Here is a 22,088-nt window from a genome sequence, read left to right as displayed (position 1 = left end):
ATCAGTCTGACCCTTTGTGAGGGGGACTGGGAAGCAGTAACACCCAGCGAGGAGTCAACCCTGCTTAGACGCCACTGATTTTCTGCAGTGGACTTACAATGGTGTGCTGAGGAAGGGAGGGACGAAGGGAGGTGGCAGGGTCTGAGTTTCTAGCGCACCGGACGCACACACCTACTGATCCTCATGATATTCGCTGGAAAGAACATCTCCTAGAGCCTTTTTTTCTCTTGTGAAACACAGAAAATGTTGCTGTTTCCTGCTTTCAGCTACTTGTCATACGGAACAGACACAAGAAGTGCTGTAAGAGGCCCTTAGGAACAGCCGTGGCTGGTGAAGCAATGCGACGGCATCCTTCCTGAAACCGTGCGTCACGCAACGGCAGGATGTTGTGTCACACATCAGGACACCATAAGGGGCGAGCGGAAAAAGCAACAGATGTCAAGAGGTTCCTTGATCCTTCCAGAACATTCATCCTCCTTCATCTGAAACATGAAGATGAATGCAGGAAATTAAAGAGGGGCAGAGCCATTTATCAGCCTTCAGAGTCATGTGACTGGGGAGTGCTGCCGACCTGTGAAGAGCCCAGACTGGGCATCTGAGAGGAGAGAGGGCGAGCCACGCTAACCGCGCTAAGCAGAAGCAACGTCCCCGGGTGTACGGGCTGCTGAATTTTGATCTGTGACCTGGAGAAAGGGAGCTGTCCTGTAGTGGAACAGCTTCCCCAAAGGCCTTCATTCAGCCTCCTACTGCTACTGTCCCACATAGCAGGGGGCACAGGGGGCCTGATTAGTGCTACTGTCCCACATAGCAGGGGTCACAGGGGCCTGGAGCTACTGTCCCACATAGCAGGGGTCACATGGGGCCTGGAGCTATTGTCCCACATAGCAGGGGTCACAGGGAGCCTTATTAGTGCTACTGTCCCACATAGCAGGGACCACAGGGGCCTGGAGCTACTGTCCCACATAGCAGGGGTCACAGGGAGCCTGCCTAGTGCTACTGTCCCACATAGCAGGGGTCACAGGGGGCCTGCCTAATGCTATTGTCACACATAGCAGGGGTCACAGAGGGCCTGCCTAATGCTACTGATCCACATAGCAGGGGTCACATGGGGCCTGGAGCTATTGTCCCACATAGCAGGGGTCACAGGGAGCCTTATTAGTGCTACTGTCCCACATAGCAGGGACCACAGGGCCCTGGAGCTACTGTCCCACATAGCAGGGGTCACAGGAAGCCTGCCTAGTGCTACTGTCACACATAGCAGGGGTCACAGAGGGCCTGCCTAATGCTACTGATCCACATAGCAGGGGTCACAGGGAGCCTGGAGCTACTGTCCCACATAGCAGGGGTCACATGGAGCCTGGAGCTACTGTCCCACATAGCAGGGGTCACATGGGGTGTGCCCAGTGCTACTGTCCCATGTAGCAGGGGTCACAGAAGGCCTGCCTAGTGGTACTGTCCCACATAGCAGGGGTCACAGGGGGCCTGTCCAGTGCTATTGTCCCACGTAGCAGGGGTCACAGGGGGCATGCCTAGTGCTACTATCCCACATAGCAGGGGCCACAGGGGCCTGAAGCTACTGTCCCACATAGCAGTGGCCACAGGGGGCCTGGAGCTACTGTCCCACATAGCAGGGGTCACAGGGGGCCTGCCTAGTGCCACTGTCCCATGTAGCAGGGGTCACAGGGGGCCTGCCTAGTGCTACTATCCCACATAGCAGTGGCCACAGGGGGCCTGGAGTTAATGTCCCACATAGCAGAGGCCACAGGGCCTGGAGCTACTGTCCCACATAGCAGGAGTCACAGGGGGCCTGCCTAGTGCTACTGTCCCACATAGCAGGGGTCACAGCGGCCTGGAGCTATTGTCCCACACAGCAGGGGTCACAGGGGCCTAGTGCTACTGTCCCACGTAGCAGGGGTCACAGTGGGCCTCATTAGTGCTACTGTCCACTTCAGTGTTGTGATGCTAAAATATTAGCGAAATGTTTAGCCTATCGTATTAAAAGGGTCCTGTCGGATATTGTCCACCTTGATCAGTCAGGCTTTTTACAGGGACGATACCTGGGGGACAATATAAGACAATTGCTTGAAATTATAGAGCACTATGAGACGTCGAAGAAAGCCGGCTTAAATTTCATAGCAGACTTTGAAAAAGCCTTTGATAAAGTGCGTCTGGATTTTATTTACAAATGCCTAGAATTCTTCAACTTTGGTGAATCTCTAATTAAATGGGTTAAAGTCATGTATAGCAACCCCACATGTAAAGTTATAAATAATGGTTATTTTTCAGAGAATATTACATTATCAAGGGGCGTAAAACAAGGCTGCCCTCTATCACCATACTTATTATGGCAATTGAAATACTTGCAATAAAGATAAAATATTAATATCAAAGGATTAGAAATTTGAGGTTTAAATACGAAGGTCTGTTTAGGAGGACTAATTATAAATTATCATGTGCAAATGTAAAAGATAATGTGTAAACTAGGTAAAGTTTAAAAAAAAAAAAAAAGTTGTCCTCCGAAGAGGGGGGGTGGTGGTGGGGAAAGGAAAAAAAATAAATAAAATAGCTGCCTCGTAATTATTTGTGATTATTCATGCCCCTGCAGTGACATTAAACGGTTCGGTGTTCTCACCGAGTATGCCGACAACGGCCAGCTTTACGGACAATACTGCCAGCTTCATTCTCCCGCATTCCACTGTACAGCCTCACCTGCACTTACAAATGGGTCGCAGTGGAATGTTTGCATTTTTCAAAAGCCTCAGAAGACTGGAAAATGAATTTATCGGCCCCAACGCTAACATCAGCCTGCTCTCCATCAAGGGGTATTAACATACATCTTTGACAACTGCTATAACCCTGTATACGTCTACTGACCTTCAAACAACATGTTCTCACCACTGGGCAGCGTATGATTCAAACCTTCTCTTAAAGAGCCTAATTCATACATGCATTGACATTTTGCATGTGTCTGATTACATCTGTTAGCACTGAACAGGTTCAACAGCATTGTGAGGAATTAGCGATGTGATACCACTACAAATATGTAATCTCAGTACGTACCTCAGCAACGAGTCAAAATTCCAAGACCAGATTTTCTGGAGGTGTTGATGACATCATAACCTAACTTTGGTGAAAATTTTATTCATTTTCAAATATAGGTCTTTTCGCAGAAAAATTTGTCAAGTTTAAAATCATTCAACCTTTATTTTTGGGTGAACAGGTACATGTGTAAAAGAAATTAAAAAGACCTGTAAAATGATACAAGAAACATTTCTCTGTTACCGAGAGAAATGTAGACATGGCAAGTCAAAGTCATTGAGTCACACTAATATGCCTTCAACAGCCTATATCTCCCCTAATAATGGTCTGAGACAAGTGTAATTTCGGTTCCAGGGGTTTCTTATAAGACAAGGGTTTTTATTTATTTTATTTTTTTTTATCTGTGACGATGCGGTCCAACATTGTGTTGAATTGACTTGGACCCAAATACAGATATTGCACGGTACATGCAATGCAACTCTCAAGATTTATATATTTTTAAAAATGTATTGCCATGCATTTTCCCTCAAAAAAACTCATCATCAATAGGTTTGGTGGAGTAATATAAAATTCCTGTAGAATTTTAAAGTAGAATTGGGAAACACTAATATTCACTGCAGTCTTCCAGCAGGGGGTGCTAAAGCCTTGCACTGAATATGGCAGACATTTTCTCTTAGGCAGATGGTGGCAACACTGGACTACATTTCCCAGCTTTTCAAAATGCATAAAAATCCATTTGTATGAACAGTAAACTTCCAGACAAATGTGTACGTGCAGTTCTTTTCACAGACATTCCCTCAGTTTCAAAGGTGGTCTATGACCCTACATGAGATTCATTAATCATTGTGAATCACATGGAAGTAAACATACTATAGGGATTTAAGAACAGAAAACCATGCAAAAGACAGGTAATGAGACGGGGTTCAACTCATTCACTTTGCCGTTTAACATTTTTGTGAACATTTCATTTTGCAGTAAATGTCTTCTGCTTTTCTTACCAATGACAGGGTGTGTGTGTGTGTGTGCGTGTGAGAGAGAGAGAGAGAGAGAGAGTATTTACATGCACACACTCAAAAGGAAATTATGTACTATTGAACATGAATATAGTTCCACACTGTTTACAAAAAATATGGCTTATGCCTTTTGGTTAGGATCTGAATTGCAAGTTCAACTGCAACACAAAATTGCCTACTGAGGCTTCAGCCACCACCAGTCGTCACCTTTAAAACTATGTCAGTGCCAATGTTATAGCGCCACCTGCCTGTCTGGGGGTGTACCGACTAGCCTCTAACATTTCCGGTCTTTGGGTAACAGAGCTCAGACACTGGCAGGCATACGCATCGGAGCGCGAAAGCTTCGGCGGGCGCGGAGAAAGGCACAGCGTGCGCTCCTGCGTCCCCGCGCTCCTGCGCCCGTACAGCCTCTCCACGGGGCGAGATCTCCGAGGCGTCTGTGCCGCCGCTCAGAAAGACATCCCCGTCGCCACGGTCACGTACTCCCTGAAGTCTGCAGGCACGTTCATCATGGAACAAACCTGAAATACAAACACTGAGACTGCAGGAGGATGCATGAAGCACTCTCTCACACACACACACACACGTGCACTCTCTCAACACCCGCACTCTCACACACTCACACACACACTCATACGCATACACGCACGTATGCACGCACACACACGCACTCTCAGCACCCGCACTCAGACACACTCATACGCATACACACAAGTATGCACGCACACACACACACACATGCACTCTCTCAACACCCGCACATGCACGCATGCACACGCACGCACACAGAAACACACTCTCACACTCATACAAACTCTCTCATATGCATACATGCACGCACGCACACACGCGCGCGCACGCACACACGCACGCCCCCCACACCCCCTCACACACACAAACACAGCACTGTGACTGTAGCCACATGCATGAATGCCAGAGATTATTTACCCTCTTAAGCCACGCTGTCAGAAATAGCTATGCATTCCATGAAAAATAAAAGTCCCATATTCTCTTTGTGCTATATTGCAATCAATTATAAAAAGAGAGTAAAAAAAAATGAAAGCAACATTAGAGACTGAGGTGAATCAATAGGCTCCTAACTGATGAGCGTGAACACCTGGCCACTAAAGCTAACCATCTGGAAGATAATTAACAATTCAAAGACAAAGCAAATGATAATGAGCCAAACCTACACGGTGTTAACAAGCTTAAGGCGGGGGGGGGGAATTAATAAAAGAACTCGTGTTGAACACACAACACCTGTCCAACAACTTTCACTGAGTGAGAGACGGGATGTAACAAAAACCAGCATACAAACAGGTCCCCCAGGACCAAGTCAGATCCCACAGGAGTGAGGGATGCAATATGGGGGTGATCAGAGCAGGCCCCCCATTACATTACAGGCGTTTAGCAGGCGCTCTTATCCAGAGCGACTTACACAACGTTTACACAGCATTTACACTGCATCCATTTATACAGCTGGACATACACTGAAGTAACGCGGGTTAAGAATCTTGCTCAAGGGTACAACGGCAGCGTTCCCTCCGGGAATCGAACCAGCGACCTTCCGGTTACGGGACCAGCTCCTGGCCCGTTACGCTGCGGTGGCGAAACCCAGGGCAGGCGGTGACGCTCACCTGCCGGAACTTGGCGCGCGCCTTCTCCACGTCCGGCTGCAGCGAGGCGTGCCGCGGGTCGTCGTGGGGGAAGGCCTGGACGTGCTCCGCCAGGGCCTCCAGCGCCCTCAGCCGTTTCCTGCAGCGGGAAAGCAAAGGCGGAGCTCAGGGACAGCCGCACGGCAAACACTTCGTCGGCCCGCGCGTGAAACACGCCAAGCACTTCCTCAGGACCTTTCGTCCCGTTTTTATAAACGCATCGAGTCCTACAGCTTTTATTCTGCCCGTAGAAAATGCTTACCATATTATTCTACAATATGTGCAGATGGTTGCCATTCAAAACCTTAATGATAAGCGAATGATTACCCATGCCATAGCTTACATCACATTACATTTATTTAGCAGACACTTTTATCCAAAGCGACGTACAAAAGTGCATATCATGGTCACTGGAAAACTACAAAACACAGGTTCCATAAGGTACAATACTCATTTCGTACAGCTACTTCTAGCCAAGAACACAGTTCAGTTCACACAGTGAACACTATTCTGACCTAACTTATGCCAAGCCAAACTAGGAGAGGAATAAGCTACAATATTAGGACAAATACAAATTACAGAAACTGCTGAAATGGGGGTACAAGTAACATGAGTGACCATGCTAAAGCTGGCCAGATAAATAAACCCTTACAGCACTTACACCCAAGTCACCATGGTCATCATAATCATTTGTCATTCTCTAAGGAAGGCGTGTTTTGTACCTTATGCAGTACCGCACACAACAATACATAGACTTGCATCCCGTCATGGAGTGAAAAGTGTGATCACGTGCAAACTCAAAGGTTCTTCTAGTGAATGACCTACTGTCCACTGCGGATGCTCTATCATTCACGGCCGAGCGATCTTTTGTACCTGGATTTGGCATCCGTGTTGTTTTGAAGAAGGCACTTCCAAGCGAAAGCAAATCCATAGTAGAAGGACATCTGGGAATCGAGGGGAAAAGTTGTATGAGTTCTTCAAAAATTTTAAAAACTAAAATCAAACTAAATGTCACACTCCACAAGGTACACGCATTACCTGAACAGAGCACTCAGTGCATTACCTGAGCAGAGCACTCAGCGCATTACCTCAGCAGAGCACTCAGCGCATTACCACATCAGAGCGCTCAGCGCATTACCTCAGCAGAGCGCTCAGCGCATTACCTCAGCAGAGCACTCAGCGCATTACCACATCAGAGCGCTCAGCGCATTACCTCAGCAGAGCACTGCACTCAGCGCATTACCTCAGCAGAGCACTCAGCGCATTACCTCAGCAGAGCACTCAGCGCATTACCACATCAGAGCGCTAGGCGCATTACCTCAGCAGAGCACTGCACTCAGCGCATTACCTCAGCAGAGCACTCAGCGCATTACCTCAGCAGAGCACTGCACTCAGCGCATTACCACATCAGAGCGCTCAGCGCATTACCTCAGCAGAGCGCTGCACTCAGCGCATTACCACATCAGAGCGCTCAGCGCATTACATCAGCAAAGCACTGCACTCAGCGCATTACCTCAGCAGAGCACTCAGCGCATTACCTCAGCAGAGCACTCAGGGCATTACCTCAGCAGAGCACTGCACTCAGCACATTACCTCAGCAGAGCACTGCACTCAGCGCATTACCTCAACAGAGCACTGCACTCAGCGCATTACCTCAGCAGAGCACTCAGGGCATTACCTCAGCAGAGCACTGCACTCAGCGCATTACCTCAGCAGAGCACTGCACTCAGCGCATTACCTCAGCAGAGCACTCAGGGCATTACCACATCAGAGCGCTCAGCGCATTACCTCAGCAGAACACTGCACTCAGCGCATTACCTCAGCAGAGCACTCAGCGCATTACCACATCAGAGCGCTCAGCGCATTACCTCAGCAGAGCACTGCACTCAGCGCATTACCTCAGCAGAGCACTCAGGGCATTACCACATCAGAGCGCTCAGCGCATTACCTCAGCAGAACACTGCACTCAGCGCATTACCTCAGCAGAGCACTCAGCGCATTACCACATCAGAGCGCTCAGCGCATTACCTCAGCAGAGCACTGCACTCAGCGCATTACCTCAGCAGAGTACTGCACTCAGCGCATTACCTCAGCAGAGCACTGCACTCAGTGCATTACCTCAGCAGAGCACTGCACTCAGTGCATTACCCCAGCAGAGCACTGCACTCAGCGCATTACCTCAGCAGAGCACTGCACTCAGCGCATTACCTCAGCAGAGCACTGCACTCAGCGCATTACCTCAGCAGAGCACTGCACACAGCGCATTACCTCAGCAGAGCACTGCACTCAGTGCATTACCCCAGCAGAGCACTGCACTCAGCGCATTACCTCAGCAGAGCACTCAGCGCATTACCTCAGCAGAGCACTGCACTCAGTGCATTACCTCAGCAGAGCACTGCACTCAGCGCATTACCTCAGCAGAGCACTGCACTCAGTGAATTACCTCAGCAGAGCACTCAGCGCATTACCTCAGCAGAGCACTGCACTCAGCGCATTACCTCAGCAGAGCACTCAGCGCATTACCACATCAGAGCGCTCAGCGCATTACCTCAGCAGAACACTGCATTCAGCGCATTACCTCAGCAGAGCACTGCACTCAGCGCATTACCTCAGCAGAGCACTGCACTCAGAGCATTACCTCAGCAGAGCACTGCACTCAGAGCATTACCTCAGCAGAGCACTGCACTCAGCACATTACCTCAGCAGAGCACTGCACTCAGCGCATTACCTCAGCAGAGCACTGCACTCAGCGCATTACCTCAGCAGAGCACTGCACTCAGCGCATTACCTCAGCAGAGCACTGCACTCAGCGCATTACCTCAGCAGAGCACTCAGCGCATTACCTCAGCAGAGCACTCAGCACATTACCTCAGCAGAGCACTGCACTCAGCGCATTACCTCAGCAGAGCACTGCACTCAGTGAATTACCTCAGCAGAGCACTGCACTCAGCGCATTACCTCAGCAGAGCACTCAGGGCATTACCACATCAGAGCGCTCAGCGCATTACCTCAGCAGAACACTGCACTCAGCGCATTACCTCAGCAGAGCACTCAGCGCATTACCACATCAGAGCGCTCAGCGCATTACCTCAGCAGAGCACTGCACTCAGCGCATTACCTCAGCAGAGCACTGCACTCAGCGCATTACCTCAGCAGAGCACTGCACTCAGTGCATTACCTCAGCAGAGCACTGCACTCAGCGCATTACCCCAGCAGAGCACTGCACTCAGCGCATTACCTCAGCAGAGCACTGCACTCAGCGCATTACCTCAGCAGAGCACTGCACACAGCGCATTACCTCAGCAGAGCACTGCACTCAGCGCATTACCCCAGCAGAGCACTGCACTCAGCGCATTACCTCAGCAGAGCACTCAGCGCATTACCTCAGCAGAGCACTGCACTCAGCGCATTACCTCAGCAGAGCACTGCACTCAGCGCATTACCTCAGCAGAGCACTGCACTCAGTGAATTACCTCAGCAGAGCACTCAGCGCATTACCTCAGCAGAGCACTGCACTCAGCGCATTACCTCAGCAGAGCACTCAGCGCATTACCACATCAGAGCGCTCAGCGCATTACCTCAGCAGAACACTGCACTCAGCGCATTACCTCAGCAGAGCACTGCACTCAGCGCATTACCTCAGCAGAGCACTGCACTCAGAGCATTACCTCAGCAGAGCACTGCACTCAGAGCATTACCTCAGCAGAGCACTGCACTCAGCACATTACCTCAGCAGAGCACTGCACTCAGCGCATTACCTCAGCAGAGCACTGCACTCAGCGCATTACCTCAGCAGAACACTCAGCACATTACCTCAGCAGAGCACTGCACTCAGCGCATTACCTCAGCAGAGCACTGCACTCAGCGCATTACCCCAGCAGAGCACTGCACTCAGCGCATTACCCCAGCAGAGCACTGCACTCAGCGCATTACCTCAGCAGAGCACTCAGCGCATTACCTCAGCAGAGCACTCAGCACATTACCTCAGCAGAGCACTGCACTCAGCGCATTACCCCAGCAGAGCACTGCACTCAGCGCATTACCTCAGCAGAGCACTCAGCGCATTACCTCAGCAGAGCACTCAGCACATTACCTCAGCAGAGCACTGCACTCAGCACATTACCTCAGCAGATCACTGCACTCAGTGAATTACCTCAGCAGAGCACTGCACTCAGCGCATTACCTCAGCAGAGCACTGCACTCAGCGCATTACCTCAACAGAGCACTGCACTCAGTGCATTACCTCAGCAGAGCACTGCACTCAGCGCATTACCACAGCAGAGCACTGCACTCAGCGCATTACCTCAGCAGAGCACTGCACTCAGCGCATTACCTCAGCAGAGCACTGCACTCAGCGCATTACCCCAGCAGAGCACTGCACTCAGCGCATTACCTCAGCAGAGCACTCAGCGCATTACCTCAGCAGAGCACTCAGCACATTACCTCAGCAGAGCACTGCACTCAGCGCATTACCTCAGCAGAGCACTGCACTCAGTGAATTACCTCAGCAGAGCACTGCACTCAGCGCATTACCTCAGCAGAGCACTGCACTCAGCGCATTACCCCAGCAGAGCACTGCACTCAGCGCATTACCTCAGCAGAGCACTCAGCACATTACCTCAGCAGAGCACTCAGCACATTACCTCAGCAGAGCACTGCACTCAGCGCATTACCTCAGCAGAGAACTCAGCGCATTACCTCAGCAGAGCACTGCACTCAGCGCATTACCACAGCAGAGCACTGCACTCAGCGCATTACCTCAGCAGAGCACTGCACTCAGCGCATTACCACAGCAGAGCACTGCACTCAGCGCATTACCTCAGCAGAGAGTCTGGCACCGTGCATCTTGCCGTGGCTCATTCCCTCCAGGAGGCCCTGCCGCGTCCCCTCCGCTAGCCCCTCCCTGTATGCCTCACAATGAAACCTGCAGCAGTGACAGCACAGGTTACGCCTCACAGTGAAACCAGTAACAGAGACAGCACAGGTTACGCCTCACAGTTAAACCTGTAACAGAGACAGCACAGGTTACGCCTCAAAGTGAGACCTGTAACAGAGACAGCACAGGTTACGCCTCCCAGTGAGACCTGTAACCGAGACAGCACAGGTTACGCCTCACAGTGAAACCTGTAACAGAGACAGCACAGGTCTCTCACAGTGAGACCTGTAACAGAGACAGCACAGGTTAAGCCTCACAGTGAAACCTGTAACAGAGACAGCACAGGTTACGCCTCACAGTGAAACCTGTAACCGAGACAGCACAGGTTATGCCTCACAGTGAGACATGCACATTTTGTGTCGTTAAACTTTGATACATATTGCAATATTGTACCTAACATATTTTTTAAAACTAGATTTAAACAAAACTCAACATCCAATTGGTACTAAACAAGGCAAAAATCATAACTGTGTATGTGAGCGTGTATGGAGTCAATTTAGTGCCAAAAGTATTGTCCGCGTAGGAAAAAAAAAATCGCACGTGTAAAAAAAAAAAAAAATTGTAGGGATAGATGTGGAAATGTTTCTCCTGATCAAAAAAATAATAATATCAAACGCATTCTTCTGAATTGTAAACGAAAAAATTATGTTCACAAATGTAAAAAATAAAATTGCAGTTGTTTTTCTCACTCATGTTTACGGTTTTACTTTTTTACGAGTACGATTTCATTTTTTACCATTACGATTTTGTTTTTCTCGCGCTTCGGGTTTCGGCACGATTTTGGCATGGAGGCGGGGTGAAGGGAAGGGGGGGACTTTATTGGTCACTCGGACAAATGCGTCATTGGAATGCGCCGTGTTTACCACCTCTGACTGAAGGCAAGGCATGCACATCATCATTTACTTGGGAACATGGCGGAGCAACGACATCACATTATATTTATTTGGCAGACGCTTTTATCCAAAGCGATGTACAAAAGTGCATTTCATGGTCATGGACAACTAAAAAACACAGGTTCAATAAGATACAATACTTATTTTGTACAGCTATTTCTAGCCTAGAACACAGTTTAGTTCACGCAGTGAACACTATTGTGACATCCTTCTCAGGTATTTAGCTAGCTATTAAACATGTTATTCTGGATAATGAAATACCAAGTGATGGATTACTGGCTAAATTAACACGAGTGAGAAAAAACAATTGCAATTTTATTTTTACATTTGAGAACATAACTTTTTCGTTTACAATTCAGAAAAATGCGTTTGATTTTATTTCTTTTTTGAACACGAGAAACATTTCCACATCTACGCCTACGATTTTTTTCCTACGCGGACAATACTTTTGGCACTAAATTGACTCCATATGCGTGTACATTTATTTCATTGGATGACGAAACCACAGCATCTCACTGAGAGATGAGTATTGTATAATGGTAGATATTAAAACCATCACATTGTGATTGGTGACCAGGTGTCCCAATTCAATAAGTGATGGTTTCCCATGCTTTTTTTTCTCTCTCTCTTAGAGCATGGCTGTGTGTGATTATGAGATCAGCTTGTTAGCTATCTAGCTTCTTCCTGCGTCAACGCAGCATAGTAGTGTGTGAACCCCCAGTGATTACACGTGCAGTGTGTGCATCTCGGTTGGGAATGTCAAGAGCTTTTTATGAGACGGTTATTAAAGGTTAGATAGGATTTCGTTTGGATTTCTGTACACACGGCATGAACCACATTTTCAGAGTACAGCTGCTAGCAAACTAGCTGATGCCAACACAAAAGGGAATGATGTCTGATCCACAAGCTAGCCACTGCGCACACGACCTGGTCCTTCGACTATAGCTAGCTAGCACATCAACCGCCACATAATTCCACACAAAGACAGGTTAACAAGCCACGTAAATCGCGAAGTCATGTCTTGTGGTACATTAATTAATTTCAAATGTGATCAACATCGCAGTGTACAGCCAAACAGACTAGCAAGTCTGCAATGATCGTTAGCTACTTTGAAGCTAACAAACGGAATAAAGCTCGTTTGCATGGTATCTAGTAGACATCGGTAGCTACCTGTTGTCCGCCATGAAAATGCTGTCAAATGGGTCTTCACTTCCAGATTCCGAATTCATTTTTCGTATTGGTTATGTGTCAAAACTAAGATTGAGAACAAATGAGCAACCTACACTCAATAACAAATAGCTAAGTAAGGCAGTCCCCACGGGTCATTGGTAGTGCGCAAGAAACGCCTGTGTCATTACGGTTCCGGTAACCACAAAGACGTTACATTTCAAAATAAAAGCAGACGTAGCCTTTTTCTTTTATAGAGTTGAACCAAATTTAAAAGTGCAGTGTGTAGAATTTAGTAACAAATAAAACGCTAGTCCAAAAGCAAAATTAAACATGTTATGCATTGTTAGAAAGCTAATGCAGCCTAAATGTTAAGGAAAGGTGCTTCAATGCTTCCTTTCTTATCTCCTTTAGCATAGGGCACACTGGACCGTCCTTTACGAAAGGAAAGGAGATAATGCCGTCCCACAATTCCTTAGCGACGCACCATTCGGCCGTTCACGAAAACAAACGATCAACATGACTGAGTTGTGTGGTGGTTCTTAAGCTATTATATGCATAGGCTTATAATCAGATCATAATCAGCATATTAACCATAACACAGAAGTCTGTCTTTCAAGAAAAAGGGATATGAGACGTTTTTAGCCAGTTGATGTTTATAATTCAACATGTTTGAAACTTAAAGTAATAATCTCGAAGATTTTCATTAAAATAAATGTCTGTTAAGTCACTATCTATCACCAAATTATGTAAAACAATGGTGATTAAGCGTATTATTATATTAATTTATATTATTATTATTATTATTATTATTTATGATTAAAGAACTGGGTGCCTGTGGCGACATTCCCGGGAAAACATCACAAGCGGCGTTAGTAACGTTATATTTGATGACAATGTAACGTTACTAAATTGCATAGCTATTTGCACGGCTAACGCTAGCTACCGGACCATGTCAAGAAAGGCAACATTAGTTTAGACAACGTTGCGCACAGTATCCATCTCTCATATCAGGTAACGTTGCGTTAGCTAGCTAGCTAGCTAATGTAAATAACACAATCTAATGTCAGCTAACAATTATAAAAAACGTTAGCTAACGCTACCGACCGGTACCGACCTTGCAAACCGTCTCTCGAATGTAATATGCTACGTTGTTGCAACGTTGCAGTGTAGCTAACTAAAGGCCAGTTCAGATCAATGATTCGCAACGAGACTGGATGCAACTTGCAAAATTCCAAGATGTCTGATTGTAAACGTTCTAAAACTGCACTTGGCGATTTGACAAGGGGGGTCTTTTGAGACCCCATGCAACGGCTTCAGACGCTCTGCAGCTAACCAGTTCACACCACTGCAATTGTCTCTGCAACATTCTAAAACCGTTTCGTCTTGTTGCGAATCATTGATCCGAACTGGCCTTAACGATACCGTTATTTACATTGCCATCAAGTTTAATTATCGGAATAAAGCCGAGGTATAGGTGGAGCAGAGCCAGGTCTGATTTCTGTGTAAAGATGTCAAGCCGGAGAAAACTAAATAAAAGAATACGGCAGTATGGATTAGCATTGTTATTATTTTATTATGCTTCCTCATATGTTCCTTCAGCCCGGATGCCCTTTTTTGATGAAATCTCCTTTGTTTTTGTTTTATTCTTCTTGTTCTGATTGCTAATTTAACACCCAGCTCAGCTTTATCCTCAAACAGTTTAGCTAGCATAACCAGAAACACCAAGGGTAACATTTTGCAAGGCAGTTGTTTCAAAAATATCACGCAACAATCATTCACCAGATACATAATTGCACGAGCCACAACGAATCCCGCAAATTCTTCTCTGCAGTGTAAAGATGTTCATACCGGGCAAAAGGTGGATAAAGAACGTTTGTGAAATTTTTATTCAGTAAATAGTAACTGTTAAAGTTCACATGGCCCAGATGCCAACTGACTGACGTCACACAGGCAACACTGGTTGGATCCGGTTGGATCTCTGGGAAGTGAGGTCCAAAACCACACCTGCAATTACTGCTTTTCGCCATTGGTACCGCCAAAGAGAACCAAACGGAAATCTTCGAGATTGTAACTTTAAGAATGATGATATGTACAGTAGTAGATTTGTAGGCCCAACATGTTATGCCTATCTTGCATGAATTTAACAATTATTTTCATACAATCATACTAATTCATGTCGATAAATATGAGTGGACAGGAGGGTGAGCAATTAACCATTCTCAATGTGACAACCATTTCGTTTCACTTTTGTGACTGGTAGCCTACAGGCCCTTTTCCTTTTTTATTTAAATTCCAACCTTGGGAATGAAGTAATATTTTTCACCGGGTTGTCCACATTTATATAGCCTGCATGAAACAACACAGTAAGAACGCACGGGGCGAAGTATCTAAGATGCGCTTTTAGTAGTCCATCTTCGGAACATTGTAGTTTCACCACGGCAGACTCACTTCAATAACATCCGCCGTCACATAATTAAGTAGCCTAGTGTAAGTGCAGTCGGATTCTCTTAGCACCGCGGTTGTCTTTTCCTAAGTCCTTATGAATTATCCTTCACATCTTTCCTTGACCCCATGACGTTTTCCATCGAGGTCAAGGAAAAGTGGGACGTAATTTTTTTGACTATTCCACTTCCACGGAGGCTGCCATGTTGCACCGCCATGTTTCTACAGTAAGCCCAGAACAGACAAACGGCTCTAGAGAGGGCCTTTCGCATTTAAAAAAATATTTATTTATTGTTTTATTATTTTGGTGGGTGGCAGGAGTGCACCAGTTGAATACGAAGAAGAAGAAAGAAGAGACTGAGTGGTCATATTGTCTTGGAAAATCCGTTTGTGAAATATACGCACATTTGTGATGCCTGGGTACCTTCCAAAACAGCTGTGCATAATACCACACCTGTTGTTTACGGCATTGTCGCCCTTTTTAGCACAGTTTGGCTTGATTGACAATCCATTTATTCAGTAGGTGAGAGTATAAGCTATCTAACGATGTATAACATATCTAATTTTGCTTTTTCAATACCGTTTTATTGGTCAGCGTAATCGAAAGTTTTGTTATCATCGCATTCACTCTGTAATAGCAGTAAAAGACGCTGCACCTAAAGAAACGTTTTCAACAATTTTTCATAATTTCTTGGAAAATACTATTATTATTGAGGACTTCTGAGCATAGCTAAGCCATATATTTGCTGATAGACCTAGCTGACATCGTTTTCTGGTGTAAGACAGAAGCGGATAGATGTTGCTGATTTACTGTCTCTGTTTCTATCTCTATCTCTACAGATAAGATTTCATCATTGCTATGTAAGTTATATACGTTATTTTTGAAATTGTGAAATTGAGTGTCTTTAAATAGGTCAGTGGTATTTTATAATGAGGATATTTCACACTGTATTTCAACTTGTCTGATTAGGTGTGATTAGATGTGATTCCAGTGCTAGTTTGTACTTGGTAGGATTCTTGCTTGCTGAACAAGCTTACTCTACAGGGTTGGAGTCCTGATCGATGTGGTCACTTCTGGCACTACGATCCTTACTTCACTCTAGTGTTTCTTTTGCACCTCTACATCATGAACCAATGCACTTGTTGTACGTCGCTCAGGATAAGTGCGTCTGCTAAATGCCTATAATGTAATGTAATGTAAGCGTTAGTTATTAGTAGTGTAATAGTTTTGTGACACATCATGTCTTTCTATGATTTACCATGCAAAGCAGCTAACGTTAGCAATAAAACGCTACCTCAATGCGGAACAATTAACCGTCATAATCACTATCTTACTTACTTACGTAAGCTATGACCTGTAGTTTTACAGACTAAATGACTAAATACAATTTATAAATCTACCAAGGAACCTCATCACTTGACCTCACCGCTAGATGCCACTAAATCCTACACACTGCACCTTTAAAGGTATATTATGTGGGATTTTGCGGTCCTTGTAGACTCTGTGTTTATTAACAAATACATCGGTGTTAGGTTTATAGAAACCAGAAGGACAACTCAATTGTATCTCAAAAAGGTAAGTTTACTGCAGCAGGTATTTCACGTGTCTGTTCCTAGCGAAGTACTCATGTCAGCTGATATCTCTCTGACTGCGGATACCCACACAGTACAGACAGTGCCTATGCATACATTACAGTCGGAATCTCCGTACTCAACTCCACCCACACATCCACTGCGGACACACCCTCGAGTGCTACAAGAAAAATGTTAAGCGAAGACGTGAGGCCATCGGAGCTATTGAAAATAGCATTTGTAGCTGCATGAATCATTCTACATACATGGTAAAAGAAAATAGGCAGTGTTATAATGATCTTAACACTGAGTGCACCCCTTAGCACGTGGGAACATCGTACAGTCGTTATTCCATGTGGTTGCTACTTTGTAGTGCCATTGCAGCTATTTATTTATTCATTTATTTTTTGTCCTTGGTCAACACAATTCAATACAAAAGCTACCCAACTTCTGTAACATAACTATCTAAGTAACTTTACTAACAGATCCAGCAGAAAACAGGTAAACTCTGCATCGCTTTTCATCCCCTTGGTGAACTTCAGCTGAAGCCACCAAAGAATAGTAATTCCAAGATTGATTATAGTTTTCGAATGAACCCTGTTGGCTTGTCTTTTTGCTTCGCTGTATCTAGGCTTCTTAGCATCTGTCATTGCAGTTGCTAACTGGAAACAAACGCTTCGCTGGAATCTGATCCCAAACCACAGGCTCTGTAGCCACACCCACCCCTCCCCACAAAGAAAAGAGTGCCACTCCTAGAAACGTCTCAAACACGTTAGAATAAAAAATACAGGTGAAAGGTGCTCAAATTTGGCTAAAGTGTGTAAAGACTGAGATTGCCAATGTATCATAGATATGCCTTAGCATCGTTATTTTAAAATATTTTCTGATAAAAAATCCAACATAGTGTTCCTTTTACTGAATGAATCATTGAAAGTGTAATTGTTACCAGACCAACAAATTCCAGTTGCCTTGTGTTAATTTGCAATAAAGTGATCTTAATGTTATCATCCAAACCAGTCAAGATGCAGACCTTTTTAATAAATATACTGTGGGTAAACTATATATGCCATTTTATGAATATTGTATTGAACATGTAGCTCCAGGGGAAATATTGAAGGTAATGGGGATATTTTAGAACAAGCCCACATATAGACACAACCAGCTTAACCACCTATCTACAGACCCATCCACCTCAATCCCACCCATTTATAGACATAACCTAACCACTTACAGGCACAACTCCCTCAATCCCATCTATCTACAGACACAACCACCTCAATCCCACCCACCTACAGACCCAACCACCTCAATCCCACCCACCTACAGACCCAACCACCTCAATCCCACCCACCTACAGACCCAACCACCTCAATCCCACCCACCTACAGACACAACCACCTCAATCCCACCCACATACAGACCCAACCACCTCAATCCCACCCACCTACAGACACAACCACCTCAATCCCACCCATCTACAGACGCAACCTACCCACCAACATACTCTTCTGTGGTCCAGTGTACGTTTTGATCAGTGTGATCTTCCGGAAGCACAGGCAGGGGCACTAGCACGGATTTTAACCCACATGAAAAGATCTCACACCACCTCAGGCCACCCCAAGAAAAATAAACCATTAGTTTTAATGGAGGCCCACTCAGTAATTTTGGCTGCTAATTTATGCTGATTATGCAGATGGTAACTCAGTACCTCATGGATTATGGTACTCATAGTTTTTAACATCTTGCTGTGGCTTCTTGGGAAACAAGAAGCCTTCTGAGCCTTTGTTACTGTTACAGTTCCCATAATACTACTGTGGCAATATCAAGTACATCTGAGGTAGTTATGCATGCTTTATTTGGCAAAATGATAGCCAACAACATCTGTTAGTATCTTACCTGTTGAGAGTGTTGGCAAAGTTTCTCCTGTTCTGGGACCAGAATGGAGGGGTCTGATAGGTGTGTAGGGTCTGGTCTTTTGAAGATATGATGGAACTACCCCTTTAGCTGCCCAATATACCAGGAGCAGGGGGGTCAATGAGGAGGGAGTTGTAATAGTCCAGGTGGGAAATGATCAGTATGGGAAATAAGAGCTTAGTTGCATAGGTGGTGAGGAAGCTGTACAGAGGAAGAATGCCTGACATCACTATTTTTTGAGAGAGGGATTGTTTCTGTCAAGTACCACTTAGAGGTACTTGACAAAACCGTCCATTGAAATCTGTAATTCTGAAAGTTAGCTCCTTGCTATGTGGGGACATTCAAAATTTTGAGGAGAATCAATCAGGTGGTCTACCTTCTCTTTCCCTGGTCCATGTGGAAAACCCCACTCTCCATGTCTCCTGCCTCAAGCCAGTGGTAACCAGTCTTGTTTCCTACCACTAAACCTCCTCCTCCTTGGCTAATTGATGTTCAGCCTGCCTACATAATTCGTTGCCTCCTCGACTCCCACCAGGTGCAAGGGGGATCCAGTACCTAGTAGGATGGGAGGGTTATGGTCCCAAGGACTGTTTTTGGATTATTGCCAGGAACATATTGGACCCGGAGCTCATTCCAGACTTTTAATGTTGCCACCCGAACCATCCTGGGGTAACAGCTGGAGCTTTTCCTAGGAGGAGATTGGGTAGTGGGTACTGTCATATTTCCTGTTCACCATCAGAGGGAAGCAAAAAAGTGATACTGTGCTTGTTGTGGAGTTATGGTTCTCACCTTTCCCTTGTTTTCTCGTGTATGTAGTTGGATTTGGCTCCAATTTAACACATTTCCTTCACTTGCTCTCTAACCCTGAGTGAGCTATTCTGTGATCAGATTTGTGATGTGCAACAATCAAGCATAACTGCTCACAAGGGAGGACAGACAAGGAACAAACCAAAATGGAACTGAATGGGGCTCGCAACCTATACAGGAAGTGCTACCCAATAGAAACCTCTGCTCTGTGAGTATTTTTTTGCATAGACTGACTTTGGAAGATTCATTAATAATTCATAGCAACCTTACGTATTTTGAGTGATAATAAAACACCACCAGCTGGTCTTATAAAGATGCTATCACCGGTCTTTCTGGAACCTTTAGTAAGGATTTCTTGAAAGAACACCTCACTCAAAAACAAAAATGTGTAGGCTAAAGGATCTAACAAAGTTCTATTCTCAATTCTAAATCCCCCCTCCCTTCACTGTCAACATGTGCTCCTGAATTATTCACAAAACTTTCAAACTCATCCAATAAAAAATAAATATTTCCTCCTCCATTGACATCACACCAATTCATTCTCTCTTCTTTACATGTGAGCACTGCATTGTGGGATTCCCTTCTAGCTGGATGCTTGCATTTTATACCCTTGGCGGGAGGGAGGAAAAACGAGGGAGCAATTATATTCCCTTGCTTTCTTCCTGTTCATAAATCGTAACTGAACACCACTTAGTGTGGCTGCCATGTTTCATCCTGGCATTTTGGGGATTTCCCATTTGACGCCAGGAAGGGAAGGGAAGGGAACGTCAGGAAGAAAACCTAAAACCGGGACGAGGAATGCAGGCTAAGATTCCCCAGTTCTGCCCTTCATTGCTCAGTTGTGGGGTATCCTGCCCCAGTTCTGCCCTGTGTCGCCCAGTCGTGGGGTATCCTGCCCCAGTTCTGCAATCATCGCCCAGTCGTGGGGTATCCTGCCCCAGTTCTGCCCTGTGTCGCCCAGTCATGGGGTATCCTGCCCCAGTTCTGCCCTGTGTCGCCCAATCGTGGGGTATCCTGCCCCACTTCTGCCCTGTGTTGCCCGGTCGTGGGGTATCCTGCCCAAGTCCAACATTTTTTACACATCTGTCTCACACGCTACCCAGAATTGTACTATAATAAATCTCTAACAACTAACTAATGCTCTGTTAAGCAATGTGCAGCCTATACCATTGTATCTGAAAAGTTGTACCCATAAAACCAAAGAGTACAGCAAGAATATTTTCATTATATTTTCCGAGCTGTTGTACAGTTTGACTGTTATCTTGCTAATAACATTTACAACAGTAGATGGTGCAATTGGTGCAATTTTCTCCAGTCTTTGTCTTAGTTGTGCTCTTTCTGAAAAACACGTTTCAGTCCAATCTGTGCAAATGTTGAGACATTTGTCTGAAATCCAAAAACTCAGAACTTTACAATAAACAAAAAATATCCTGTGAGTGGCAGTCCTGTTGGCAAAAAACAAACATAGAGGTCAGAAGAGAATGGGCAGACTCATTCAAGTTAACAGGAAGACCATTAATTCTTTAATTACAACCGTTTGCCACAGTGATGTGCAGAAGGGCATTTCTGAATGCACAACATGTCGAAACTTGACGTGGATGGGCTACGGCAGCAGAAGGTTTCACTCATGTCAACTGAGATCAGGAAGCTGAGGCTGCAGTGGGCATGTGATCACCAAAACTGGATGAGTGAAGATGGGAAAAAAGTCACCAAGTCTGACAGATTCCGATTTCTGCTGTGACTTGCAGACGGTACGGTCAGATTCTGGCATAAACAGCATAAATCCATGGATCCATCCTACCTTGTGTTAATGGTGCGGGCTGCTGCTGGTAGTGTATCATCAATCAATTAAATTTTATTTGTATAGTGTATTTTACAGCAGTTGTCACAATACGCTTTACTGACAACCCTGGCCTAAACCCCCACAGGAACAAGCCTAATGCAACAGTGGCAAGGAAAAACTCCCTGTGGCAGATGGGGAGAAACCTCAGAAGGAACCAGGCTCGAGGGGAAACCCATCCTCCTCTAGTCGGCTCAGGGTGCCGACTGGTGACCAGCATGTCAGTCAGTTTTATCAGAGTTTATAATGTGGCTCAGATGATGGGCGGGGCCAGATGGCGGTGGTGGGGAGCAGCAGGGTAATGGTGTGGGGAATGTTTTCTTGGCACATATAAAGCCCCTTGATACCAATTGAGCATCATATGTCACAGCATACCAAAGCATTTGTGTTGACCTAGTGCTTTCAAATGGACACTTCCAGCCGGACAATGTGCTTTGCCACAAAGGACGCATCGTCTCAACCTGGTTCCATGAACATGGCAATAACTTCTCTCTACTCCCATGGCCTGCACATGTTTCCAGCACCTTGTTGGATCCATGCTGCAAAGAATTCAGGTTATTCCGGAGGCAAAGGGGGTTCTGCCCTACACTAGATAGTTGTATCTTGCGTAGATTCTTAGAAACAAAATGGCACATTTTGAAGGTTCAAATGTGTTTATTTATTGAAAACATATTCACAATAATATGCAGGATGTATAAAAGCAGTCTACCTTTAATACAAGCCCCCAATTATTTTCAGGTCAACTGTCACATGACATCTATAATACTGGTCCAGTCTCTATATAGCTGCTCTCCACTTCATTCTCAA

General features: G+C 45.6%; 1 protein-coding gene across 1 annotated transcript; it reads right to left on the bottom strand.

The window, feature by feature from the left end:
• Window positions 1-3,175: 3,175 nt before the first annotated feature.
• On the bottom strand, window positions 3,176-12,884 carry lto1 (LTO1 maturation factor of ABCE1). The gene is made up of 5 exons (XM_035394906.1): window positions 12,707-12,884; window positions 10,526-10,631; window positions 6,581-6,651; window positions 5,690-5,807; window positions 3,176-4,573 (listed from the first exon to the last, which is right to left on the bottom strand). The coding sequence occupies exons 1-5, from the start codon at window positions 12,763-12,765 to the stop codon at window positions 4,502-4,504; spliced, it is 426 nt and encodes a 141-aa protein (XP_035250797.1). The 5' UTR covers window positions 12,766-12,884; the 3' UTR covers window positions 3,176-4,501.
• Between the last annotated feature and the right edge of the window lie 9,204 nt (window positions 12,885-22,088).

Source organism: Anguilla anguilla, chromosome 16 (assembly GCF_013347855.1).
Source record: "Anguilla anguilla isolate fAngAng1 chromosome 16, fAngAng1.pri, whole genome shotgun sequence".
Classification (NCBI taxonomy): Eukaryota; Metazoa; Chordata; class Actinopteri; order Anguilliformes; family Anguillidae; genus Anguilla; species Anguilla anguilla.
This window is presented reverse-complemented; position numbering and strand designations above follow the sequence as displayed.

Excerpts from the sequence above, each read along its gene's own strand:
- lto1 (XM_035394906.1), bottom strand. The coding sequence starts at position 12,765 with ATGAATTCGGAATCTGGAAGTGAAGACCCATTTGACAGCATTTTCATG. Across the intron at positions 6,652-10,525 it reads GTGCCAGACTCTCTGCTGAG|ATGTCCTTCTACTATGGATT; the intron begins GTAATGCGCTGA and ends CTCGATTCCCAG. Across the intron at positions 5,808-6,580 it reads AACACGGATGCCAAATCCAG|GAAACGGCTGAGGGCGCTGG; the intron begins GTACAAAAGATC and ends TTCCCGCTGCAG.